Source organism: Arvicola amphibius, chromosome 1 (genome assembly GCF_903992535.2).
Source record: "Arvicola amphibius chromosome 1, mArvAmp1.2, whole genome shotgun sequence".
In the NCBI taxonomy this organism is placed as follows: domain Eukaryota; kingdom Metazoa; phylum Chordata; class Mammalia; order Rodentia; family Cricetidae; genus Arvicola; species Arvicola amphibius.
Window position 1 is genome coordinate 196,418,432 of NC_052047.1, and position 25,540 is coordinate 196,443,971.

General features: G+C 46.5%; 1 protein-coding gene across 4 annotated transcripts in view; it reads right to left on the reverse strand.

Annotated features, from left to right (window-relative positions):
• The window catches only part of Ablim1 (actin binding LIM protein 1), a 170,188-nt gene that overhangs the window by 48,746 nt on the left and 95,902 nt on the right, over window positions 1-25,540 (reverse strand). For all 4 annotated transcript variants that reach the window (XM_038317700.1, XM_038317703.1, XM_038317701.1 and 1 more), the window contains one exon: window positions 1,341-1,428. In XM_038317700.1, the coding sequence (XP_038173628.1) occupies window positions 1,341-1,428 (88 nt within the window). The remainder of the gene's footprint in view (window positions 1-1,340; window positions 1,429-25,540) is intronic.

Genomic DNA, 25,540 nt, shown 5'->3' on the forward strand with positions numbered 1-25,540 from the left:
CCATTGCAGATGTATGACTAGGCCATGGGAAAATGTGTCCTGTCAAGTCCCCACAGACCAAATGTGCCACTTGTCACTCGCCACTTTCAACACTCAGGGGTGGGTGGCACCACAATTTTTCAGAGCAATCAGGCTAAACCTAACAAGGCCCCAAGCTGACAGTTTCTAGACTCTTGAGTAGTTTTAAAGGAGACAGTAGTCAAGGCTGTGTTTAGGAGACAATAGTCAAGACTGTGTTTCAGGAGACAGTAGTCAAGACTGTGTTTCAGGAGATGACAGTAGTCAAGACTGTGTTTCAGGAGATGACAGTAGTCAAGACTGTGTTTCAGGAGACAGTAGTCAAGGCTGTGTTTAGGAGACAGTAGTCAAGGCTGTGTTTTAGTGGTTGACATTCGTGTCTAGAGACTTTTCTTTGTTACACAAAACAAAGCCGAGAAAGCAAAGCAAACTATTCATTAAAATCACACACAGTGTGTGTGTAAAGAGGAGCGAAGACAGAACACACTGAGGCAACCAAGACCCCGTAATTACCAAGCTGAACAAGCAACCACTCTTCCAGCTTGAGCTAATTGTACTGATAAACCCTTGTCTAATTAATGACTCCTCCAGCTAAAAATAGCAGAATGCTTACACTCATGGTGCTGTTTGACTGGAAGAGAAGCTGTGCTTATGGCTTCTGCAAGAGGCTTCGGAATTTTAGAAGGGATCAGAATCGACCACGGTTTTACACTGGAGACATTTCTTAAAATTATTTTTAATGAAAAAATGTTATGGGTCCTTGGAAATGAAGATTTCCTTGTTACCACAAATACCTTACTGTGGCAGGGACTGTGGGTGTGTCGCTTTCAGTCTCTATCTCCTTGTGATCTGTGTTCTCTCCCTAGGCAGAACAATGGCTGTGACAACATTCTGGGAAGCCAGATGGCAGCAGGTGTGGACTTTAAAAGGCCTTGCTCAAAGGGCGGCTAAAGGAGAAAGACAGTGCAGTGCGGCCAGCACAAAAGCCACACTTCTCCAAGAAACTACTAAAACACTTTCTCCTTTTAATCTTTGGAGGAGCAACTGCTGATCTTCGCTGGTCCCTCACGTCCACAGGATCAAAAGCCGGTCTTCGCTAGTGGTACCATGAGTTCCTTCGGTAACAGGCTCTGGGGCTCACTGCCAATGTGTCAATTGCTCGGCTGATCAACACAAACTGATGAGGTAGCTTCTGGTGCACTCCTGTTTAGTAGCTGCTCAGCTAATCACATCCCTCCTTCTCTAAAACACAATCCAACAAACACAGCGAGATCCTCTTGCTCAGGCGGGGCAAGCCCGCTCTGCCCTCCAGCTCATCTTACCTTGAAGATACATTTCTTCCCCTTCGGTGAACATCTGGTTGCATCTGCTGCATCGTGCGCAGCTAGGGTGATAATGTTTGTCACCTGCCTGCAAGAGAAAAACCAGACGATGTCACGTTCACCCCATTAAATGGCCCCTACACCCTTTTCTGGATTTGACGGCTTAGGAGAAAAGAGAAGATTTGAAGAGGGAGAAATAGTTGTCAGGTTGGCCAAACTCTGCCTCCCATCAGTCCTACATGGTAAAGCCAACCTCACTGGGCCTGGACAAGGCTTCTCAGTGTGGTTCATTCCCAGAATGATGGTGGCCTTGTCTCTTGGGATTTCTGGCTCCTAATCCCTCTTGATCTAGGCTTTCTGGAAGGTTTTCCAGACAAACAACTTAAACGGGGGAGATGTCCACTGTGTCTTCCCACAGCTCCACCTTAAAACTAACGTAGACATTTATGCTGGAGGCTAAAGAAGGGTGACATTAACCCACTGAAAAGAACGGTGGGGCTGAGGAGAATACTCAGTCAGTAAACTCCTTGCCACGCAAGCCCGAAGAACTAAGTCCAGCTCCAAAGAACCCAGGTAAGGAAGCCAAGGAGGTACCGGGGAGGTGGAGACACTTGGATCCCTGGGTTCATCAGCCTGCCTAGCCAGCTTGGAGAGTTCAAGGCCAAGTGATAAATTCTGACTCGAAAAGTCGAAAAGTCATATGGGTGAAACCTGAGGATGCCCTTTAGCCTCCAGGAGCACACATACACACACATATGTGCACATGCACACATATGAACATACACCTATAGATGCATAAATAAAAATGGTCCTGGTTAGCATATTTTTACTTTCTTGGCTATGTATTCAGAAAATAATCAGATCTATCCAGCTTGTACCAAGGACAGACAAAACCCTTTTAAAAGGTATCATTTATTGTTTTCATCTTAAAACTCAGATTCTCTCTATGCTGCTTATATCCACGTTTTGACAAGGTCTTATTATAAGAGTTCCCAGGGAAAGCATTTTTACTGAGGTGGCTCTACAGAATTCTCATACATGACAGATGTCATCACAGCAAGTGTCAGCTTCCCAAGGCAACATGTCACTAGACACAGGGACAATTCTCTAGACAGGTGTCAGGTCACGTTAGTGTCATGGTCCAAAAGCAAGTCTGACCAAAACAGGACCCTTCATTCACAGCTTAGCAAATAATCTTCCTGCACCTCAGAATGATCAAATATGCTCTGTGGTTATGCCATTTTTGTCAGTCATTGTGAAAGCATTTCTTTTGAACTAACCGGTAGGCCGTGGAAGGGCTGAGAAAGAGAAGAGGCTGCTTCCTGCTCCCGACCCCGTGTGAAGCCTCAACAGGAAATCAGGGGCTTGGCCTGATTCCTGTCTCACATCCTCTTGCAGAAACTATAGACGTCCCTTATCAGCCGCTTTGAGGAGGTGGAAGGCTACTCAAGATGCTCAACCAGAAAACAGAAAATAGTAGAGGCATCTAAATATAGAAGCTGTGACAGGAAATTTATCAATGGCATCTGCCAGAGATTAGCTATTTCTTATTAATTTAAAAACTCCAAATTTTATTTGGGGGAGGATTGTAGGGCCGGGCTGCAAGTGGCAAGAGAAGGTAAGATGGATGGACATAAAGTAGCTCTTGCCCTTAGCATCTACAAAGTCAGGTGTGAGCAGAAGGAAGGAGAAAGCTTTCACTGGGCTAAGCCAGGCTGGGATGTCAACTCAAAGGGTCAAAGTTAATCTGGATGATCTCTGGGTCCTCAGGGCAGTGAAGGGTTAATGAGTCCTTGGCAGGAATCTGCTGTCATCTGTGGTAAAAGCATTCTCAATGAAATGAGGACACAGGATTACTCCACGGGGGTAAAGTTGGTTTGCCTTTGCCAGTAAGGCATACAAGAAAATTCTAATTAGGCCCAGGAATAAGACAAAGAGATACACTTACCAATATATCCTAAAGGTTTGCAGCCCAAACCATGTGAGAAGTCAAGAAAAATAGTAAGTGTGAAAAGGTCACCAATAAAAGAATTGTGTCAAGTAAGTAGAAACACACACACACACACACACACACACAATTTCTTATTCATAAAAAAAAAAAAAAACCATGCAGCTTGGCAGTGGTGGCACACGCCTTTAATCCCAGCACTTGGGAGGCAAAGGCCAACAGATCTCTGTGAGTTTGAGGCCAGCCTGGTCTACAAGAGCTAGTTCCAGGACAGGTTCTAGAAACCACAGGGAAACCCTGTCTCAAAAAACAAACAAACCCCCTAAAGACCTGAATAGAAGTAACTCAAAAGTTTACTAAATATTGTCAAAGTGCTGATTTATCTACAATCGACCTGTTAATCTAACATACGCTCAATAAAAAGGCCCCACAGGCATTTCTTTTACCGTCACGGACGTATTCATATAAAAGAAAACATAAAAACAAATATATTTTCAAAAAGACATCAGCAAGAAGAGGGGCGTTTCCCTTCTTGATTTAAGTTCTAAGGCTACGAAAATTAAGGTGCCATCTAACGACACAACGGCAAATCAGAGCACGGTGAGGGGAGGCAGCTGTGTGCGAATGCACGAGAAACTTCATTCGTCATCAAAATAAATTCCCCAAAAATTGGAATAGTAGGGTTTTCAATAAATGGTGAGCACAACTGGTTGTCCATTTAGAGAAGCATAAATTTTGATTCTTTACACAATCAATTAAAAAAATTATGGAGTTTACAAAGACCAAAATGGAAAAAAAATAGAATTATAGGAATACATACGTTTAAAGAATTGTTTATTAAAAAATAAACAGGGTAGAAAGGCAAAATTTAGAAACAATAAAGAGAAATCCTGCTGGTCTATGTGCAAAAATACAACTCTCTAGACAGGAAGAGAAATACAAAAAAATCTGCCGCAGGCCTCTGGCAAAGGGCACTGGGAACGTATGCTGAGAGCCAGTGCCAAGTCACTGATGCCAATGTGGGCGTAGGGCAGAAAATGCGGTGATTCCCAAAAAGTCAACCATAGGGTGGGGGAGGGGAAGAATGAGGAAGAGGAGGGAAGGAGGGAGGAAGGTCAAGTTAGTTAGTACATTAGTAAGTTAGTTAGTAAGTAAGCTACTTAGTTGGTTTATCCCTAGCAGTAATAACCAGGAAAACATGGATTTGATTTTTTCCATCAGCCTGGTAAGGTTGGGACGAAGACTAGACTAGTGTGAGGAAGTACCGAGGAGCTCCCTACACTGCTGGTGACTGAAGAGGAGCGAGCGCCGCGCATGGACCTCCCAGAGATGGTGGCCACGGTGGTCAGCACACATACTGCTAAGACACAAAGCCACCACACCGAGAGGGCTGCACATCCTCCTGTGTGTTTATCCGAGAGGCCAAACATGTCAACAGATTCCCGTCATGCCAAGACTCCTAGAAACAGAGAGCAGCCTCGAGCCCTTGAGACTCTTTCTGTCTCTGGGTGCAGGCCTGAGGGCGGAGGACAGAGGTCCTGCTCCCTGCGGGTGAGCCACCGAGACTCTTTATAGGGACACTCAGGCAGTTCACAGACAAGCCCTGTGTAACGAGCCATGAAAGGAATCAGAACTGAACACTAAACACATATGCAGGGTCCTATGCAAACCGAGCGAAACTCAAAGGCAGCTGAACCAAAAGTCATTTAAATTGGAGTGATTTTTAGAAGGGAAAGTTTTTCAGTTTATGAGCAATAAATACCAAATGGAGAGCAAGCATGACTTATCACAGAAACTGCTACCCTCATAAGGCACAGCAGGACTCTGGTGGCAGGTGGCTGTCTGAGTGACAGTGACCTGGTACCAGCCCCAGGCACCCAGCTCGCAACTCTAGCCGTGCCTAAGCCTGGGGACTAGACACGTCAGTACATGCCAGAGCTCTGGCAATTCCAGTCATTCTCCATTTTAAAAAAAATCTGAAAATCTGCCAGGCATGGTGCACACCTGTAATCCAAGCACTTCGGAGGCTAAGGCCAGAGGATTGCCAGTCATCCTGGGCTGACAGTGAATTACAAACCCTTACAACCACATACCAGACTTTTAGCTACTTAAAACACACATTAAAATGGCATGCAGGTCTCTGTAGTTAGACAACAGCCTGGTCTATGCTGCATGTTTAGGCCAACCAAGGCTTCATAGTGAGACCCTGCCTCAAAACTAAACAAACAAAAATAACAAAAGCAAAAATTACAATATTTTAGAAATGTTTCTTCTAATTCATATTAGAAGACTATACCCTAGCTGGCATGAGATGCCACAAAAAATGCACAATTTTATTACTTAGCTAGATTCTCAAAGTGCCTTCCTACACTTCCAAAATGCTGAACATACAAAACCAAACCAAAACCAAACAAGCCACTGGCCCTTAACCGTGTTGATCACTTCGATGAATATTACATCATTTGACCAATCCCTGACACATAAGCTAGAATTCTGAGAAAATTCTCTCTGTTGTAAGAATTAATATGAGATACCAAGTTTTCAGCAGGCCCATGGCTGTCTGGAAGAGAAGAAAGCTTTCAATTCCTTATGGACAAGGAGCATCTCCAAGGCTTGGGACTCAGTTCTCTGTACCCACGGAGCCTTCGTTCTGTTACCTCTTACCTTCCTAAGCCCTGGGACACCTTCTGAGAAAGTGCAGAGAAGTGTCAACAGCACAATTTCACGCCCACTCAGATGTAAACTCCTCCTTGTATGTGAAATCCCATTATTACTATACACTCTGGAACAGGGCTGGGGAAAGCCACTTGGGTTGGGAGGGACATTCTTGGTGGTGGGAACAGAACTTTGACAGATACTCCACAGTGCCTGTTACCCAGGAGGGATTCTGAGGCCCTGACTAGTCAGCGCTGGGCTGACTAAACAGGCTTCAGGCAATGGGGAAAGGAAACTATAATTATGAAGCCCTGCCAGTGACCACAATCTTCTAGATTCCAGGCTGCCAACTGTCCCTGTTAGCTTCTCTTTATCGTCTTCTTGGAGTGCACAACTCAGACCCAAGCCCTGGAGGCTGACCTTTGATAATTTATCACTTTTGTCCCAGGGCTTGCAGATGCTGTTGGAGTGGAGATCAAGTTGTTAAAACAATTGATCAAAGGGCTCAAAGGGGCCAGCTGTGATCTGAGACCTTTGATAGATGTGGCCAAGAACAGATCATAGAAGTCTCACTTCTTAAAGAAACAATCACACACAAGAATCGGTGGAGAGACCCAGGCTTGACTAATCGCAGGTGTGTTGGGTTGGCCTCCCATAATGCCCTGCTCTGTGCCAGGTACTGTTGTGGAATATCAGTTTAAGATGCGTCATATTTGTTTATGCTGTGGAAGATTTATTTAATGATGCAAAGGTGTGTCACATTCCTTTATGTTACATTTGTTTGACTCTGTGAAGCTGTGTTATTTTGCCAGTCTAAAACACCTGACCGGTCTAATAAAGAGCTGAATGACCACTAACTAGGCAGGAGAGGAATAGGTGGGGTTGCCAGGTAGAGAGCATAAATAGGGGGAGAAATCTGGGCTCCAGAGAAGGACGAGGAGGAGGAGTAAGAAAAGGAGGAGAGGATGATACCAGGGGCTAGCTACACAGGCACACAGCCAGCTGCCGAGTAACGGGAAAGAAAGACATACAGAATAAAGAAAGGTAGGAAGCCCTGAAGTAAATTGTAGTTAAAGAGGAACGGGATAATTTAAGTTAAAAAAAAATACTGGTTAAAAGCAAGCCAAACCAAGGCCAGGCATTCATAAGAAACATAAGTCTCCATGTTTTTATTTGGGAGCTGGGTAATGGGCCCCAAAGAGTTAAAAAACAAAACAAAAAACTACAAGGTACCACACAAGAGCTTTTCAGTAGATTGTCTCACAGAACCCCAAAGAAGTAGGGACTTTGTAAGTTATTCAGCAAGAAGGCCCTAAAGCTGAAATGAACAATTTACTCAGAGCCAGAAGGCAGAGCTGGCTTTTAAACCCAGATTCACCAAATTGGCTCTTAAAAGTACTAAGAGCATTCTCCTACAGGGATCTCTGGTTGTGAGGCAGAGGGATGCCTTCCAGTACTTTCATGGAGGTTGGAACATGGTCACATTCCTTCTCAGGCAGACTCTTGAGAAACATGGAGGGTCTGCCCCCTCCCCCACCACAATCATTTGTGAAATGGTTTCCATGGGAGTTATGAGCAAAGTCAGAGGTAGTAGGTTTGTAAGATCCAAGTTGATTCAGAGATGGAGCTTAAAGGCTCCAAAGGAATCAGAAAGTTGCTTCCCACTCCCCAGAACTCTGGCGAACAGAGGTCTGGCTGACGGAGACTTTGGAGTAAGGGCACGTATCATCGGAGGCTGGTGTCGACCAGGGGCATTCCAAATCCACTGTGCATCAGCAACAGTCAAGGGCTTTTATTTCTATCTTTATAAACGTTGTTTTTGTTGGTGTTCACGAGTGTGTGCATGTGTTGTGCAGATATGCTTGCACACTGGGGATTTTTCTCAGTTGCCTTCCACGCTATTGTTTGATACAGGGTCTATCTGAACCTAGAGATCACTGATCCGGGCAGACCCTGCTGCCGCAGCTTCCCAGTCTGGGGATCAAAGGGGTATACCACCACACCCAAGTTTTTATGTAGGCTCTGGAATCCAAACTCAAGTCCATACGGTTGCTCGCCGGGCACTTTATCATCTGAGCTCTCGCTGTGGGAACATTTTAGACATGGGTTCAGTAACCCCGGGGTGGAGCTCAGAAATGAGCCCCCCTTTAAAAAAATGTATAAACACTAAAATTAGTCAATATAGGTCACCACTCACCAGGGAGACATCAGCCTGGGTGGCATCAAAGCCCCACACCTGACAACAGAGGAGGAGGCCAGAAGGAGGGCAAGGACCTGAGGCGAGATTGCCCAGCAGGGGAACGAGTGGGGAGGGAGAGCCCTGCTCAGCCTCTGTGGGAAGGCCTGCCGGTGCTGACTCAGCACCTTCGCTGCCACCCTTTCCCCCTGAATTGGAGAGGTTTCCACCCTGACTGGACAGGCCTGATCTCAGGAATGCAGACTCATCGGTTCCGGGAGGCCTTTTCCTGATATACCGTCATCAACAGGCAGACCGATGAGGGCGTGCCTCTGCCCCAGGTTTGTGTGCTGGTACAAGTGAATGAATCAGTCCACCCAGGCAGCTTCCACCAAGCCCAGAAAGCACTACAAGTCTGTGCAAAGCCAGCCTGAATGGGTGAGAATGACCGGAACTCTGCCCCAGACGTCACCACCATGTCACAAGGAGGATAGCAATTTGCTGTCAAAAGCAAGGAGACACAAAAATAACTCCTGTTTGCTTCAGTAGCCTGTTTAAAACCAGGGAGGGGGGGGGAACAACTCCCTCCTTGAGCATGCAGGTATATCTTGCAGAAATGCATATTGTATTTTGCAGACTGAATTGCTACTGCTTTCTTGTCTCCTTCTGTAGGGCCCAGGGCAGTTTGGTACAAACCTGCCAGAGACTCAATAGAGACCAACCAGAAAGTAGGCCTGAGCCTCAGTTTACCCTAAGGCAACACCTGACTCCAGAAAAGACCACAAACTGGGACCTCCAGGCAACACCCAATCAGCATCCAAAGGGGAAAGTACCTATCATCCCAAAGGAAATACCTAAGGTTCCAATCCAGCACATACCTATCCCCTATCACCAGGATACCCCTAGACAAATGTCAACCAAGGATCCCGAACCTTAGAAATCCCTCACCCCCCAACCTCTGCTATGATACGCCCCCCCATTGAGCTCAAGGCTCTCTGATGGTGCCAATGTGTTGGGTTCATGGAGAGTCCAAGTTTGAACTTGAATAAAAGCTCTTTGACTTTACATATGGGACTTGGTCTCCGTGGTGGTCTTTTGGTGGGGGGGGGGGGGTCCCAGCGATCTGGGCATAACACTTGCAACTGATTAAAAGGTGGACAGAAGCCGGGCGGTGGTGGTGCACGCCTTTAATCCCAGCACTCGGGAGGCAAGGGCAGGCTGATCTCTGAGTTCGAGGCCAGCCTGGTCTACAAGAGCTAGTTCCAGGAAAGGCTCTAGAAACTACAGGGAAACCCTGCCTCGAAAAAAAAGAAAAAGGAAAAAAAAAAAAACAAAAAAAAAAGGTGGTCAGATACATAGGTACAGCCCAGAATAAAGTATACCCATGCACACAGGTGGACAGATGCACAGGTACAGCCCAGAATAAAGTACACCCATGTACACAGGTGGACAGATACACAGGTGCAGCCCAGAATAAAGTACACCCATGTACATGGGTGGACAGATGCACAGGTGCAACACTGTGCAGTGAGCGGATGTATAAAAATTTTTCAATATTTTAAAAGCTTACTTGTGCAATTATTATTTCTTTGTCTTTGCTTTCCTTTTGTATGAAAGGAGAAAGTCAGCTGTAGACAGAGGTAAGTAACTTGGCACTGTCTATGAAGGGAACCTGGATTACTGCTTCAACTGAGTTAAAAGGAACAGGTTGACAGGTGGCGAATGGTCACAGTTCTTCTGGGAACAAACAGAATTTTACTGCACAAAGTGCAGCCTTCCTGTACCTGAAGTTTGCCAGCAGAGTTTGCTAAAGCCGAAGACAAATGAGGTCATCTTTAAGAGTTTTCATTTTGTCCTTCTGCTTCTATCTATTGAAAGGACTTTACCACGTAGTGCAAACAGAGATTGATCATTTGTTTCCTGGCTGCCCAGACCCGAATAATCACATGGAAACTATATTAATTACAACACTGTTTAGTCTATTAGCTCAGGCTTCTTATCAACTAACTCTTACATCTTAAATTAACGCACTTCTATTAATCTGTGTATCACCACAAGGCTGCGGCCTACCGGTAAGGTTCCAGGGAGTCTGTCTCCTTCTGCAGCTACATGGCATCTCCCTGACTCCGCCTACTCTCTCTGTATATCTCTTCCAGCCTGACTATATTCTGACCTGCCATAAGCCAAAGCAGCTTTATTCATTAACCAATAAGAGCAACACATATACAGAAGGACCTCCCACATCAACGTAGCACACACACAACAAAACAAAACACCACTGTAAATACCGCCAAATCTTTTAAGTCTACTACCCCAACTGTGTTTTCTTCTCTTTTTCAAGCAGACGTTAGAGCTGTTTCACATTCTTAGTAAAGTGAGTAGAAACGAGAACTCCCAAAAGCCCACGCCCATTACCCTGACCCTGTCCAGCTTGCCTATCAGCAGTGCCTGCTCGACTGTTGTGTTTGCTATAGCTGATGGCCTGCTTTGATATGAGTATCACCTGAGCCCACAATTCACAACAGGTGCCTGTACACTCTACAGGTCTAGACAAGTTTCTAATGAAGTGTGGCCCTCGTGACAATCTCATTTAGAATAGTCCCTCTGCCTTAAAAGCCTGCGTGTTATGCCCAGTTACCCCTAAGTGTTATTTCTTGCCATGGGTGGTTTTCGCAGTATGGGATGCCATGATCCTAAATCTCTCTCAGTATCCCACACCATTAAATTTGCCCATCATTTCAAATCCATCCCTTTCTGAAGCAAGGTATCCTTCAGATCCGGAACAGATAACATGGGTTAAATGTAATCCTCACATTCCTATCCTCCGGTAAGTTATTAAGAAATACAAGGTTGGGGCGTGACCAGGGACCAGAGGATGAGGTTCTGTGTGCTCTGGGGTGGTAACTTCACTTGGCGTGCCCAGTTTTTCATAGAGAAGCTGCTGCTAATGCTATAATCCCTTATTGATGTTGCGCACATTCTGAGAACTGGGCACAAATCAGAAATGTATATGAAGTTTCACACACACAGTGCACCCTGTCCCCATCACTCAACCAGGAAGAAAAAAATATAGTCTGTACCCAGAAATGCTTCCAGCATCTTCCTGGGGCTCCTTTTATTCGCATGCAAACTTTAGCCCCATGTGCCGGCTCAGCTTGTAGAGTTTGTACGTATCGAAGCAAATCTCTCTTGTGTTTCATGAAATCTCATGATTACATCTTATTTCTTTGTGCATATCTATGATATTGTAATCATCCTTTCTACTCTTGATGGACATTTGGGTAGCTTAAAACTTTGGGCTTTTCTGAAGAGTGCTCACACAGGGTCCTGTGTCCATCTTTTAGTGAATTCTAGCCACGTTTTAATTGCATGCATACACAGGGGAAGAAAGAAGCCGTGTGCAAAGCCATGGGGTGACACGGTCAAACACTTGCCCAAAGTGGGTTTGCTTTCTATTACCATTTTAATTTAAGAGGAATTTGGGAGAATTAAGGAAGAAGAATCATATTAAGAGTACTTTGCTAAATTGATCCCCAAAGTGTTTCTCTAACCCCTATGGATTGAGTGATCTTTTATGAAATGGTCTCTCAGTACAATCACTGGTTTAATCCCATAAGGTATCCATTATCCTGGGACGTCCAGCCCACTACCAGGCCAGTCTCCACCCTCCCCTTCATCCTCTTTCTGTTGCTAGCATCCTATGAACTGGATGGAATGCAAATAATCCCATCTTCTGTTCCTAAACTGCCTTGAAATCAGCATGCAATGGCAGCATTGCCTGGATCACGTGGTACCAGTGTTTGCCACGGAGCCTCAAAAGTGTGTTCCAATTCAGGACATGGTATACTGGGTGAAAATGCCCCCCATCTCTGTCTCTCTGTGTGTGTGTGTGTGTGTGTGTGTGTGTGTATGTGTGTGTGTGAGGGCGGGGAGTATCTGAGGACTCCAGCATGCCTCTGTGTGTGTGTGGGGGGGGGGGGTGGGCAGGGAGTATCTGAGGACTCCAGCAGCTTCTAACAGCTCCAGTTTTGCCTATTCTTGATCTTCAGCAGCATTTCCAGTATTTATTTTATTTGTTTGTTTATCTATTATTTCTTTATCGGGACACAGTCTCATTACTTAACTCTGGCTGGCTTACAACTTGCTATGTGGGTAAGGTGTCCTCGAACTCACAGAGATACTTGCCTCTGCTTCCTGAGTGCTGGGATTAAAAATGCGATTAAATAACATGGTGGTTACTTTTACTGTTAACAATATTCTTTGCATTTGTTCTGTGGTAGAGCATTAGAAAGCATGTTCATATCTCTCCTATGGGTTAGAAGAAATCTCCCAAGTTCTACAAAAAAGCCCTCTGTCCCTTCATGCTAAAAGGTTTTAAAAGTATTCATTCCTCCTAGCTTGCTAGGTTACTGCATCTATCAAAGGAATGCTAATTATTTATTAATAAGTTACAAGTTCACCTTCAAACAATATGAAACAAGGAAACTAGCCTGCAAAACACCTGGGGACCTGTGGATATTTTTCTTCTAAACACTCAACCTCTGAGATTAATTTTATTGATTGATTTATGTTGACACAGGATTTTACTGTGTAACCCTGGATGGCCTGGCTGTTATTATGTGGACCAGGCTGGCCTTGAACTCACAGAGATCTGCCTGCCTCTGCCTCCCGACTGCTGGGATTAAAGGTGTGCGCCACCTGCGCCTGGGTGAAATGAAGGCAACAGGGCCTTTTATGAAGGGGCCTCTTCAAGGAGTTGTGTGATGAACGGAAGCTTCGGGGTCCAAAGGGAACATTGCTAAGCGCGCTGTGCACGAGACGGGACGGCTCCTGGGGTTCTGCTTGTGGTGAATATCAATCACTTGGGTTCCCTGGGAAGGGACCATGGAAACCCCAAGAGGCTTCTTCTCTAACTCAGACACCACCCTGCGTTCAAGACCAAAGGTTTCATATCCTTTCCTTTTTCAACACCAGGAGATAATTCTTTAAGCTGCGGCACACCTGCAGAAGGTAGACTTTTAAAATTGAAAATATATAAGCTTGTCGTACAGCGTGCGGTAAATGGGGAGCTCTGATCCAGTCTAACGACTGGGTGTTGGCCTCTGTTTGTCAACTGCTTGTCTTTGCCGAGCTGCTAGCTCAAGAGCACATTCCAATTCTGTGACATCGATGCTGCACACATTCTCCCAGCGGTCACAAACGTCTCCGTCCACCCCGTTCATTTTCCTCTCTGTTTCTGTTCTACTCAACCTGAAGGGCCTCATAGCAACTGAATTCTCCATAGTACAGCCGGGGCTCTGGAGCTGTCTGAGACCTTCCAAGTTATTTCCATTATCCCTTCCACCCAGCTATCCGGAGTGTGTGGCAGATGGTTCAGCTCTTGGCGAGCTACAGAATACTATCAGACTAAAAATATTTTGTCTTCGTCCCCAGGGCTGGAGGAGCCTTCAAGGGCGGGGAACCAAGACTGGAGAGTCACAAAAACACAGCTTGCTTTTAAAAACATCCTCCCCTGACATCCTCTCCCATTGTGACTGGACCTCAACCCCTGTCACAAACAACCCGCCTGCACACACTGCAGATTCCGAGGCTTCACTGGGAGCAGGAGGGGGCTCCCAGCAGCCACCGGGTATCAGAGGGAAGAAATAAGTGTCAAATGGGTCTGAAGAAGCAAGGGGGTGGCTGATAGGATGGGGCTTCTTGGTGGTTCCCACATAACAGCACAACAGACCCACAACACACCCCAGTCTCTGAATGCTGGGTGGGTGCTGTCCAGCCCCAGGTAGTCTGAATTCTTCTGCTAGGGCAGGCCAAGGGTCGATGAAGCCAGGACAAGCAGGGAGGGCTGTGTGAGTGGCTTAACCCACCCTTCACCTGCTACAACAGACTCCACTCAACGTCAGGAGATGGAACTTTCCAGAGGTGGAACGGAGGATGCTGAGACACATAAGACAGCCCAAACCACAGCACGGACCAGTGCGTCTGAGAGCTCTGGCTTCCATCTTGTGTGGTGGCACGGCACTGTGCCTACAGGCAAAAGACCGCCCAGCTTCTGAGGTAAATGCATCTTACCATTTCGTGGTGAAGTCAGAAGCACTTAGTCAATTGCCCTATGATGCAAAGGTGGTGACATGCCAGCAAAGGAGCTGCCCCACAGGAAATACAGCTGAGGCCTTGGGGTTGATCCCCCACCACTCAGCAGCCTATATGCAGAGTTCCCTTCCACATGGCATTTGAATTCTGACCTCTGCTGCACCCCATGATGCTAAAATGCTTGTTCCACCTCTGTGGGAAGAACAAACACGTCACTAGTACAGCTTGTTGCAGGAGACGGTCATAATCGTGAAGGAAGAGAACCCAGAATCAGCAGCCTGGGTTGACAAGAGAGAGCTTGGGCTTAGCACTCACTCTGTCTGTTTCTTAGGCTTTTGATAGTTTGTAGCATTTGATAGTTGAATTAGAAACCCAAGAAAACCTCCTAGCTCACACTTCTATGTCTGTGAGAAATAAGGATATTAATAAAGGATATGAATAGTAAGCACACCCTATGGCCAGGATGGTCCTGAGCCAGTGGCTGCATCGTCTAATTGAAAATCTCACATACCATGCACCTGTGTCTCCTTATTGTGGTGTGAATAGAAAGGTCCCCCATAGGCTCATGTGTTTAAAAATCGGTCCCCAGTTGGTGATGTCGTTTGGGAAGGTTATGAAACTTTAAAGAAGGTAGAGCCATGCTGGAGGAAGTATGTCACTGGGGGTGGGCTTTGAGGTTGAATAGCCTGGCCCTACTTCCTGTTCTCTCTCTCTGTGTAGATGAAATAAGGCAGTCAGCTTCCTGCTTCTGCCACTGTGCTTTTGCTGTCTTCCCTGTGCACCGTGATGGACTCTGTCCCCTAGAACTGTAAACCAAAATAAGCCCTTTCTCACTGAAGTTGCTTTTTGTTGGGGGTATTTCAGTCACAACCAAAAAGAAATTAATACACGCCTCACTGGAGGCTCATGGTAACTGCACTAGCTAAGAACAGTTCCTCTGGAACTCAGGAAATAGCTATAAACCTTACAACCCAGAGACACTAAAGGGGTAAAAACCAGAACAGGACCACAGAATCATATTTAGGAAGTGTGGCGTGGGCACAATGTGGAGGGGCCATGCAATACAGGCATGGCAAAGCCCTGGCAGTCACCAAGGTACTGGATGCTATACGTGTGAGCCTTGTGTCCCCAAGCAGCGAGGGTTCATTCTCTGTTGAGGTGATGGGGGCCTGGGTCCTTTGTTGAATGAATCTGCTCCCAGATTCCACTGTTTCCCCCTTTTCACACACTCTCTGTCAAGTCCTTGGGTTTGCAGACATGCCTAGTCAAGACCCACTCACATTATTATTCTACCCACATAGCGTATTGAGCTTACATGGTCCTTTGGTGACTTCTACTAAAACTGAGGCAGAAATTGTGCCTTTTAGTATTGAGCAGCGATAGCAATGCAGACAGCAGCACAGGAAAATTGCCAGAGTCTACGTCTACGCTAGAGAACGACTGTGCACCCCACTAGCACACCAGGAGCCTATAACTTCATCTCTGAGAAAATCTTCCATCTAAGCACAGAGCAAGGGCAGGATGGAAGATTTGAGAGCACCCTTCCTACCGAGTCAGTGTGGGGCCTTATTCTATGCTGCACTTTCCTGTTTAAAATTCTTTACATACCAGCCTTAACTCTTTCTAGAATAGCCTTGTTTTGGAATTTTGCTCCTAGTGTGTTTCTTGGCAGACGGCAATTCTAACTCTTCTCATCTGTAATATGCAGGTCACCTCTAGAGAACACTCCCTACTCCCAGCTGGGAGATCAATGTCAGTGTGCATCAGAAATCAATGCTCCTTTCTGGGGGACCCACAGGCCTCTCTCTGCTATGCTCCAAGACTTGACACCTGTCTCACAATCAAATCATCTTGAGTGGACAGATGCTCTCCCAGCATCCTCCGGAGCACAAAGGTCTGGACACGCCCATTGCAGAAGTCCATTTCCTTCTGTCTAATTAGAACACGAAAGCTGTCACTGCTTCCTTGCTGCAGGCCGGGCATGCTGAGTGCAGGATGACTCCAGTGAGCCTTGCTGGAGGCAAGCGCCTCTTTCTAAAAGTAACGAGTCTATTACAGGCAGAGGCCTGAATGAAAGGATCCGCTGACGTTAGCTGAAGATGAAGAGGGCCAAAACCTATGGAAAGAAACTGTGCGAGCATCTAAAACAATGTGTGTACTATGAATAAGCTAGTCACATGCTGTATAGTGCAGCAGTCTGCTGGGTACGTCCTCTGGGGACCAGGGCTGCTCAGCCTGCCTGCCTGCCTGCCTGCCTGCCTGCCTGCCTGCCTGCCTGACTTCTGCCTCCTTGCCTGCCTGCTGCCTGCTGCCTGCCTGCTGCCTGCCTGCCTGTCTAACTGCACAGAAGCTGGGGCCCTCAGGCAGGAATCTCACTCGCCTTTGCTTCCCCCATAGGCAGAACAGTAGATGTGCAGGAAGCTCTGGGTGAATGAAAGAGTCGGTCCTGAGCCCAGGAATGGGGCAAGGAGCAGGGAGATGGCTCAGCAGGCACTTTGGCCTCTGACATCCACATGAAGTATGTGTCCTGCACCTTGGCAAGAGGCAGGAACGGTGGCTACCACCACTCGGGAGTCAGAAGGACTCTGCAGAGATGGGTCCTATAAAATGAGATCTTAAGAGCTGAATTCTGCTTCTCCGATGGTACATGCCAGAATTTCCCCGTCACTGGCCGCAGAGGTAAGATACCCCACCCACAGCTCTCCACCTACCCACCCCATTTTCTCAGCAAACCAGACCAAACCCCAAATCCCAACATTTGAGGGCCCTATCAGATATTTCTATAACTAAAGTTACTTTTCTATATCACTTTTTCCTTTTTTGGACCTCTGACTTATAAACATGATACATTTCGTTAGAAAAAACTTAAAAAGGCACAGAAAGAGAAGAATGAATATTGCTCTTCTATTGAAAAAAAGATATAAAAAGCAGCTGTCTTTAGAGACAAATGTGATATCCCCAACACAGACTCTCAAGGCTCCCAATAGGAAGAAATTAAATTTATTCCAGAGTAGGCCAGTATTCTATCACCTCTTAAGTCAAGCAAAATCAATTATTTAAAAAGAAAACAAAATCCTTTGATCTGACAATATTCAGACTTAGTATTTCACAATACATTTATTTCAAGATGGTTTACACCGATCAACGCACTTCAGTTCACCCCTTCCTACAGCAAATGACCAATGGTTAAAGGACGGCTTGGTCTGCATGCTGGATTGCTCGGGATAACCTGTACTCAAAGGCCCTCTATAATGGTGGTGTCTGGTGAGAGCAAAGGGCAGCCCAGGCTAGCCAGTGGATGGCAAGGGCAAAGGGCACCCCAGGCTAGCCAGTGGATGGCAAGAGCAAAGGGTACCCCAGGCTAGCCAGGAACTGGTAAGATCAAAGGGCAGCCCAGGCTAGCCAGGGACTGGTAAGATCAAAGGGTAGCTCAGGCTAGCCAGGGACTGGTAAGATCAAAGGGTAGCCCAGGCTAGCCAGGGACTGGTAAGAGCAAAGGGTAGCCCAGGCTAGCCAGTGACGGGTAAGATCAAAGGGCAGCCCAGGCTAGCCAGGGGTGAGAGAACTGTTCAATGAAGACTTAGTAGTTCCTCCATAGTACAGAGGATCAACACTGGTAACTGACTTTTCCATGAATAATGAGGAACCCAAAGCTACCAAAAAAAATTTATCCTTTGGGGAGGGAAGGGGACAGGGAGAGGATCCATGCATGCTTTAGTAAATGCTAGTTAGCCATTAGATGAGGTTTTGTGGTCACAGCACAAATGTGTGAGAGTCATATTTGGAGATGGCCTCCTACAATACGCCCCTAAGACTAGCTGGGTTCCCGAGTGCTCACATCCTGCAGGTTAGCTTCTCAGCTGGCTTTCCTAAGGCTTTTCACAGCTGACTGCGTAAATAAAATTATTTCCTGATATTGGTTAAAGGCAAATGTAACCAATAAATGAAATGAGTACTTAGAATTTTGAACTGGTCATTTTAAACACTTTTGCTTTTAATTATGTATATGTGTGCGTGTGGGTGTGTGCACACAAGTGTAGGAGCCCACAGAGGCCAGAAGAGGGTTTCAAATGTCCTGAAGTTGTAGTTTGAGCAGTTCTAAGCCATCTGATGGGTGCTAGGAGCTGCTGAAGCCTCCAAAAGAACAGCATGTCCCTTCTAACCGCTGAGTCTCTCCAGCCCCAGAATAAACTTTGAAAGATCAAAGAGTGTCTTTATGCACAAAAGCACACTCTAAGTATCTGAAAACAGGCTTCCCACTGGCCACTTAGCAGCATTTAAGACTAAGTCTGCACTAAGACTCTCTTGCAGAGACATTTAGCAGGGCTTGCCACTGAGGTCTGCCACCCCTGCCTCTGAAGTCTGTCTGTCATCTCTACCACTGAGGTCTGTCTGTCACCCCGTCACTGAGGTCTGTCACCCCTGTTACTGAGGTCTCCCTATCACCCCATCACCGAGGTCCGTGGGTCATGGCATCACAAGAACTGAAGATCTCCACTTGCCTCTGTATGGAGGCAAATGGGCCAACCCAGCAGAGAATGAAACTATTGGAAACATCCCCATAACCAGAAAGCGGCTTAGTCTGGTTCATGCAGCAGGGGGTGGAGGAGAAGATTCCTCCCACAAAGTCATATGAAAGGCAGGTAGGGACAAGGGCTTCAGAAGGGGTAAGAATGTTCCACCCTCATGTGCAGTAGACCAGGTAAGCATCATCCTAAGTCCCCCAGTGGTATGTCATGAAGGAGTCCATCTTCTCCCACCCCAGACCCAGAAGCTGCCGCTGTCCTCTGCAGCCTATCCCTGACACGTGCTGGGCAAATGACATTTCGGGGAATCATCCCATGACATTTGGACGTGACCTGGGGTGGGGTGCGGCTCCAGTGTGGTAGAGGGCTCTGGGCTCTAGAACTCTGACGGACAGCTGTAGCATGAATGACAGAGCGAGGCCACCACAGAGAGAGAAAGCCCGCTGATGGCAGCTGGCTCCTCAGCCATGTGGTGTAAGCTCCCTGTTTCTGCTAATGTAACAACTGCACTCAGTCCTGACCCCAGGACCTCCCAAGTGACCTTCTCTGGAGTCAAAGCTGATGGAGAGGCGTGGTAATGAGCTCAAACTGGGAAGCCAGCATGACCAGCATCCTTACAAGAGTCAGAGAAAAGCGGCAGAGGAGAGAGAACTGTATAAAAGGAAGGCTGGGGCTAGGGTTGCTGTGCCACACGCCAAGGAACATGTGAGATCACCAGCAGCTGCAGGAGGGCTGGAAGGAAAACTTGGAAACTCAGAAAAGCTGATGCTGGTTACTACAAAAGAAAAGTGTTTCCCTGTCGGCTTCCCTTCAGGTCAGCCATGGGGTATGCAAACACTCTCTCGTTAGCAGTTCATTCTGCAGAACCTGGGAGACATTCCTAGAAGCTTCACAGTTCCCGCTGGTGGTTTCTGTGGTTGAAGTCAGCCTCAGGAATGACTAGAAGCAGATGTCAGGCCTAGTGCTTGGTTTTACCTCAAAGTGTGGGCTGCCCGTTTGGAAAAGAGGCAGCCAGGCCCCTTTCTCTCTCAGGGGACCAGAAACCTGAGAAGGGAAGAGCCCTGGGATTTTAGGGAGAGGGTAGTCACTGGGTGGAACTGTGTCCCTCAAAGTATGCTCACCCTTCTTAGCAGGCGAGACACAGCAATGATCTGGAGCCAAGGCTCTCCTTGACAGGGAAGAGTCTAAATGCAATAATCCTTCTGGAACAAAACAAGAGGAGCTCAGATCCCAGAAAGGAGGCTGGGCCTATGCAAACACAGAGGCAAAGATTATACTGATGGTCTGCGAGCCATGGAATGCCAAGACAGAAACACCCGAGGCTGGGAGACAGGAGTAGAATGGGCTTTCCTGAGGGCCCCCCAAAGGCACCTACTCAGACCACAAGCTCTTAGCTTCCAGAACTATGACAGGCCACACTGCTGCCATGTTTAGCCACTACATTCATGGCAATTGTTCATGACAGGCCCAGGAAACTTCTACAAGGCTTGAATAACTCCACAAGCTACCAGGGCAGATACAGCATGTGTGGCGGATTTCCTTATTCACCGTGATCTGTGTTCTGTGGCAACACAAGAAATAGGAGGAATTTTCCAGATGTCACAGAAATTGCTTCATGATCAGTCATGATGCTAAACTTAACACTGGCTTGAAGCCTTCCTCTTCCGCTGCAGAATGGGGTTCCGGGCCGGCAGAAAGCCAGGCTGCAACAATCCTACAGACACAGGATAACGCCGGGCAGATTGACAGGGACCAATCCCCCAGGCATGTGGACAGCACCTCTTGCTGCCTGTCAGGTCTTAGCTACATCTATGCTTAATCTTTTGTATTTGTTGATAGAGAATTGAAACTGATACCGCTCTGTGACAACTGAACGGAATGTCATGAATCTGTACTTAGTCATGGTCCACATGAATAAACGTATTATCCGAGTGTGGTAGTTTGTGCTGGTCATCTAGCATATAGGGGACTGAAGAAGAGGATTGTTGTAGAATACTATTTAAGATGTGTTACATCTGTTTAAGCTGTGGGATATTTGTTTAATGATGCAAGGATGTGTTGCATTCTTTTTTGTTGCATTTGTTTAAACTCTGTGAAGCTGTGTTATTTTGCCTGCCTAAAGCACCTGATTGGTCTAAGAAAGAGCTGAATGGCCAAGAGCAAGGCAGGAGAAAGAATAGGCGGGGCTGGCAGGCAAAGAGAATAAATAGGAGGAGAAATCTGGGAAGAGAGGATCAAGGAGTGAGAGAAGGAGGACATCAGGGCCAGCCACCCAGCTATACAGCTAGACATGGAGTAAGAAGTAAAGAAAGGTACACAGAAATAGAGAAAGGTAAAAGCCCAGAGGCAAAAGATAGGCAGGATGATTTAAGAAAAGCTGGCTAGAAACAAGCCAAGTTAAGGCTGGGCATTCATAATAAAGAATAAGCTTGTGTCTTGATTTGGTAGCTGGGTGGCGGGCCCCCCAAAGAATAAAGAGCTAAAAGAGTAGAGAGTAAAAACAGCCAACTACAGAGGGTTTCTATGAATTCAAGGCAGCCTGGACATGGAGTAGACAAGACCCTGCCTCAAAGAAACAAAAGCAAGGGGCTAAAGAGATGGTTCAGAGCTCAGAGTGAACAGAGGACCTAGTTCAGTCCGGGTACCCATGCTGGGCAGCTTACAATTGCCTGTAACTCCAGTTCCAGAAAAGTCTGATGCCACTGCCCCAGAGGGTACCTACACCCTCATGCATATACCCACACAGACACACATAATTAAAAATGAACAGAAACAAAACATCCTTCTACATGTGTGTCTATGCAGAGAGAACAGGAGAAAGTCAAGGTAGACAGTAACACACTCTACATGTATGTGGCTGAGCTCCATTTCTGCAAACACTTCACAACATGCCACTGGCACCAGGGTCCAAACTCCCCACTGCAGCTCTCGCCGGGCCGGTAGCCCGCTGTGCGAGCTCTGGCTGGCCCTGTCCTTCTGTCGGTAAAGCTCTACCAAGTGTAGCGGTATCCAGTTGTTATAGGGTACACGGCCACTGTGGTCCTAATGCAGTAGTTATGAGAGGTGAGACAGGATAAGGGTCAAAGGCTGGAGGCTTTGCTAACGGCCTGTCTCACAAAGACCACGCCGCCAGTCTCAGGATTCTGTGCTATGCCCTTATTTGCTTAATTTACATCACGTTATTGCCTTGTTTGTTTTTTGAGACATGGTCTCCCTGTGCAAGCCAGACTGGCCTCAGACTCACACTCCTGTATTGCCCTAGAGTGCTGGTATTATAGACTTCTTTTTTCCCCCTTTTAAGCTTCAAACTATTTTTGAGATTATAATTTAATCACAACATTTCTCCCTTACCTTTCCTTCCTCCCCTATCACCAACCCATGGCCTGTGCTTAAATTACTTCTTGTTATATGCATAATATGTTTGTATGCACATATATATTCTTAACATAACCTGTTCTGTCCGTATGTTAGCTGTATGTGTGTCTTCAGGGCTGATCATTCGGCACTGGAGGTCCAATGGGTGTGTTCTTCCTTCACTGGAGGCGATCACCTCTCCAGTTCCCGATTTCCTCAGTTGCCCATAGTTCCCTGTAAGGGTGAGGCTGTGCGGGTTCCTCCCAGTGCACTCTGGCGTGCCCACTGGTGTTATTTTTATTTGGCTCGTGTTTGGGCTGTCATGTGGGTGAGACTTCTGATGTCAGCAGGAGAGACAGTCTCACAGCAAGCTTGCTGGTCCCCCACAAGGTTTTTGTTTTTTTGAGACAGGGTTTCTCTGTATAACTGCTCTGGCCTTCCTGGAACTCACTTTGTAGACCAGAATGGCGGGAACTCACAGATCCACCCACCTCTGCCTGGGATTAAAGATGTGTGTCACCACCAACTGGCTGCACAAGACTTTTTAAAAAGGCAGAGGCAGGTAGATCTCTATGAGTTCGAGGTCAGCCTGGTCTACAAGAGCTAGTTCCAGGTCAGGCTCCAAAACTACAGAGAAACCCTGTCTTGAAAAAACAAAAAAACAAAAACAAACAAAACAAAACTTTAGAGGCTGATTGATTGGTTGGCAGCCAGGGATACTTGGACCATCACGAGGAGTCTCCAGGAAGCATGTAAGGACTCGGATAGCTCTAAGAAGGCAGAGGAAGCAAATGACGGCTTGAGAAATAGAAGGTTCTCAAGTGACGATAATAGGAAATCAAGGTTTGAGCAAAAACTCAAACATCCACTGTTTGTTCTGCAGTGAGCCCCTCTCAACAGCCCACATTCTGAACACTTCATGGCTTGGATTCTGAGGGGCTTTGGTGAGTGTTGTGTTTAGCTGTACAGTAAGTAGACAGGTCATTAAAGTGGGCAGTTTGGAGAGGGGAACGGGAGAAAGCCCTGAAGTGTTCTGAAGCCAGCTTCGACTCTCTGAGCCATGGGTGGCTTCCCTAGCCGGTTCTTCAGTGAATCACTTGTATTTCCTGGGTCTTGGTGTTCTTGGCTCCCAGGTTAGACCAAAGTAAATCAGCAGAACTTCCCTGCCCTGATATTTCTACAGGTCCTGAACAGGAATCACCTTGGACACAGAGACACAGGTAAGGAAGTCACCATTCAGGCTAGTGCAAGGCTAGGTCTGGGAAGAGAGAAGCCATGACCTTTTAACCTCTGAGAGCCCAAGTTGGCATAAATGAGCTGACCACACAAGACCTCAGGTATCAGATGACTCTAGGGTGACATCATGGTCAGTTCAAGCACAGGTCATAAAGTATATTTATTAGTTGAGTACATGCAAGCTAAAAAAATTCTCACTTTTAAACTTTTGTTTGTATGGTACTAGGACCTCAGACACGCTAGGAAGGCGCTCTGCCAGTGAGCTACACTCTTGAGCCTGCTTGTAACTTTCTACGACGGCTTATATAGCATTTGGGTGGCCTGCATGTCCTCACGAATCCGTGTCTGACTCAGACACGCTGAAAGGCTAATTGGTTCATTTCTTGGTGAAGGACAGAGAAGTTGGATCAGATGAGGCATCAGGTTCGCCTACGGATTCCTTGACACAAACCACAGTGAGCGCTCTTTGCTATCTCTCTGGTCTGGCCGAGGCTGACAGACCTTCTGAGGTCTTAGACTTCCATGAACAGCCCCACCACCCTGATGATCAGATCTCCCACCCAGGCCAACCAGCGAGGTTAGTCCCAAACCTGGTGACACTTGGTTAGGTGCCAAGGACCAGCCTGACAAGGCAGCCTCCTGCCCTCTATTCATTTGCTGGGAAACCCTGCTGTACCCACAAACCACCAAGGCTGCCATCTCAAGACTGAGGACCCACTTGGCAGGCCCACAACACAAATTTCTGCCTCAACTCAACCTGAAGTTAGAGCCCTAAGACAGCTCGGAACATGAAACCCACAGGTTGGCTACAGCTTCTGCCCGAGTCCACTGAATGACGGAACATGCTTGGCCACACAGATCACAAAGACTGGTCCGGGAGAGGCTGGACATAACAGCCCTGCATGTTAGACATGCAGAAGAACGCCACTGTGGTAATATTTTCAGGCTTCCTGTATTTTCTACACAAATTTCCTATCTATGGCGACCATGGAGTCTTCTTGGCACAAGCTCTATGTTAGAGGGAGATTTGGTGCAGAGTTGGGAGTGAACAAAAGCCTTTAGCACACTCACGGGACTTAGCAGCAGCAGAACTTTTACTGAAAATTTTGTCACATTAGAAAACGAAGAGGGGCTGGAGAAAGTCAGTGGAGCGCTCGCTTATCCCACCAGCTAATCCCACAAAGAGTGTGGTGGTGTGCACATGAAGAGACGAGAGTGGCAGTGTGCACATACAGTATCAGCACTGGCGCGGGCTGGGAGTGAGACAGGAGCCAGCTGGCCGGCCAGTCTAGCCTGCTCAGTGGGTCCCAGGTCCCAATGGGGGGCTGTGCCTCAAAAACAAAGGGAAATGAAACTGAGGTCGGACTCTGAAACACACACACACACATTCACACACAATACATACAATACACATATCACACACACTACATACATTCACACACACCACACACATTCACACACACCATACACATTCACACACACAACACACATTCACATACAACACACATTCACACACAACACACATTCACACACAACACACATTCACACACAACACACATTCACACACACACTACACACATTCACACACATATTACACACATTCATACACACCACACATTCACACACAACACACATTCACACACACACTACACACATACACACTACACACATTCATACACACTACACACATTCATACACACCACACACATTCACACACACACCACACATACACACTACACACATTCACACATGCACACACACCACACACATTCATACACACACCACACACATTCACACACACATACCACACACATTCACACAAACTACACACATTCACACACACTATACACATTCACACAAATATATATATCCACACACAAAATACATATTCACATATACACTACATGCATTCACACACATAATACACACATTCACACACATATATATGATACATACATTCACATATACATAGAATACACATATTCACACATACATATAATATACATATTCACACACATATACATACACACATTCACACACAGGCGCACACACGGGAGATTTAGGTCATCAGTGAAGTCCTGTTAGTGTAAGAGGATGACTTAGACTAATTACCCATAAAAATGCCATTGGATTATGCAATCTATAAAAAGCTTCATATTTACATTTATAATGCTGTAAATAAATAGTATAAATAGTGCTTATTAGCTCAAAT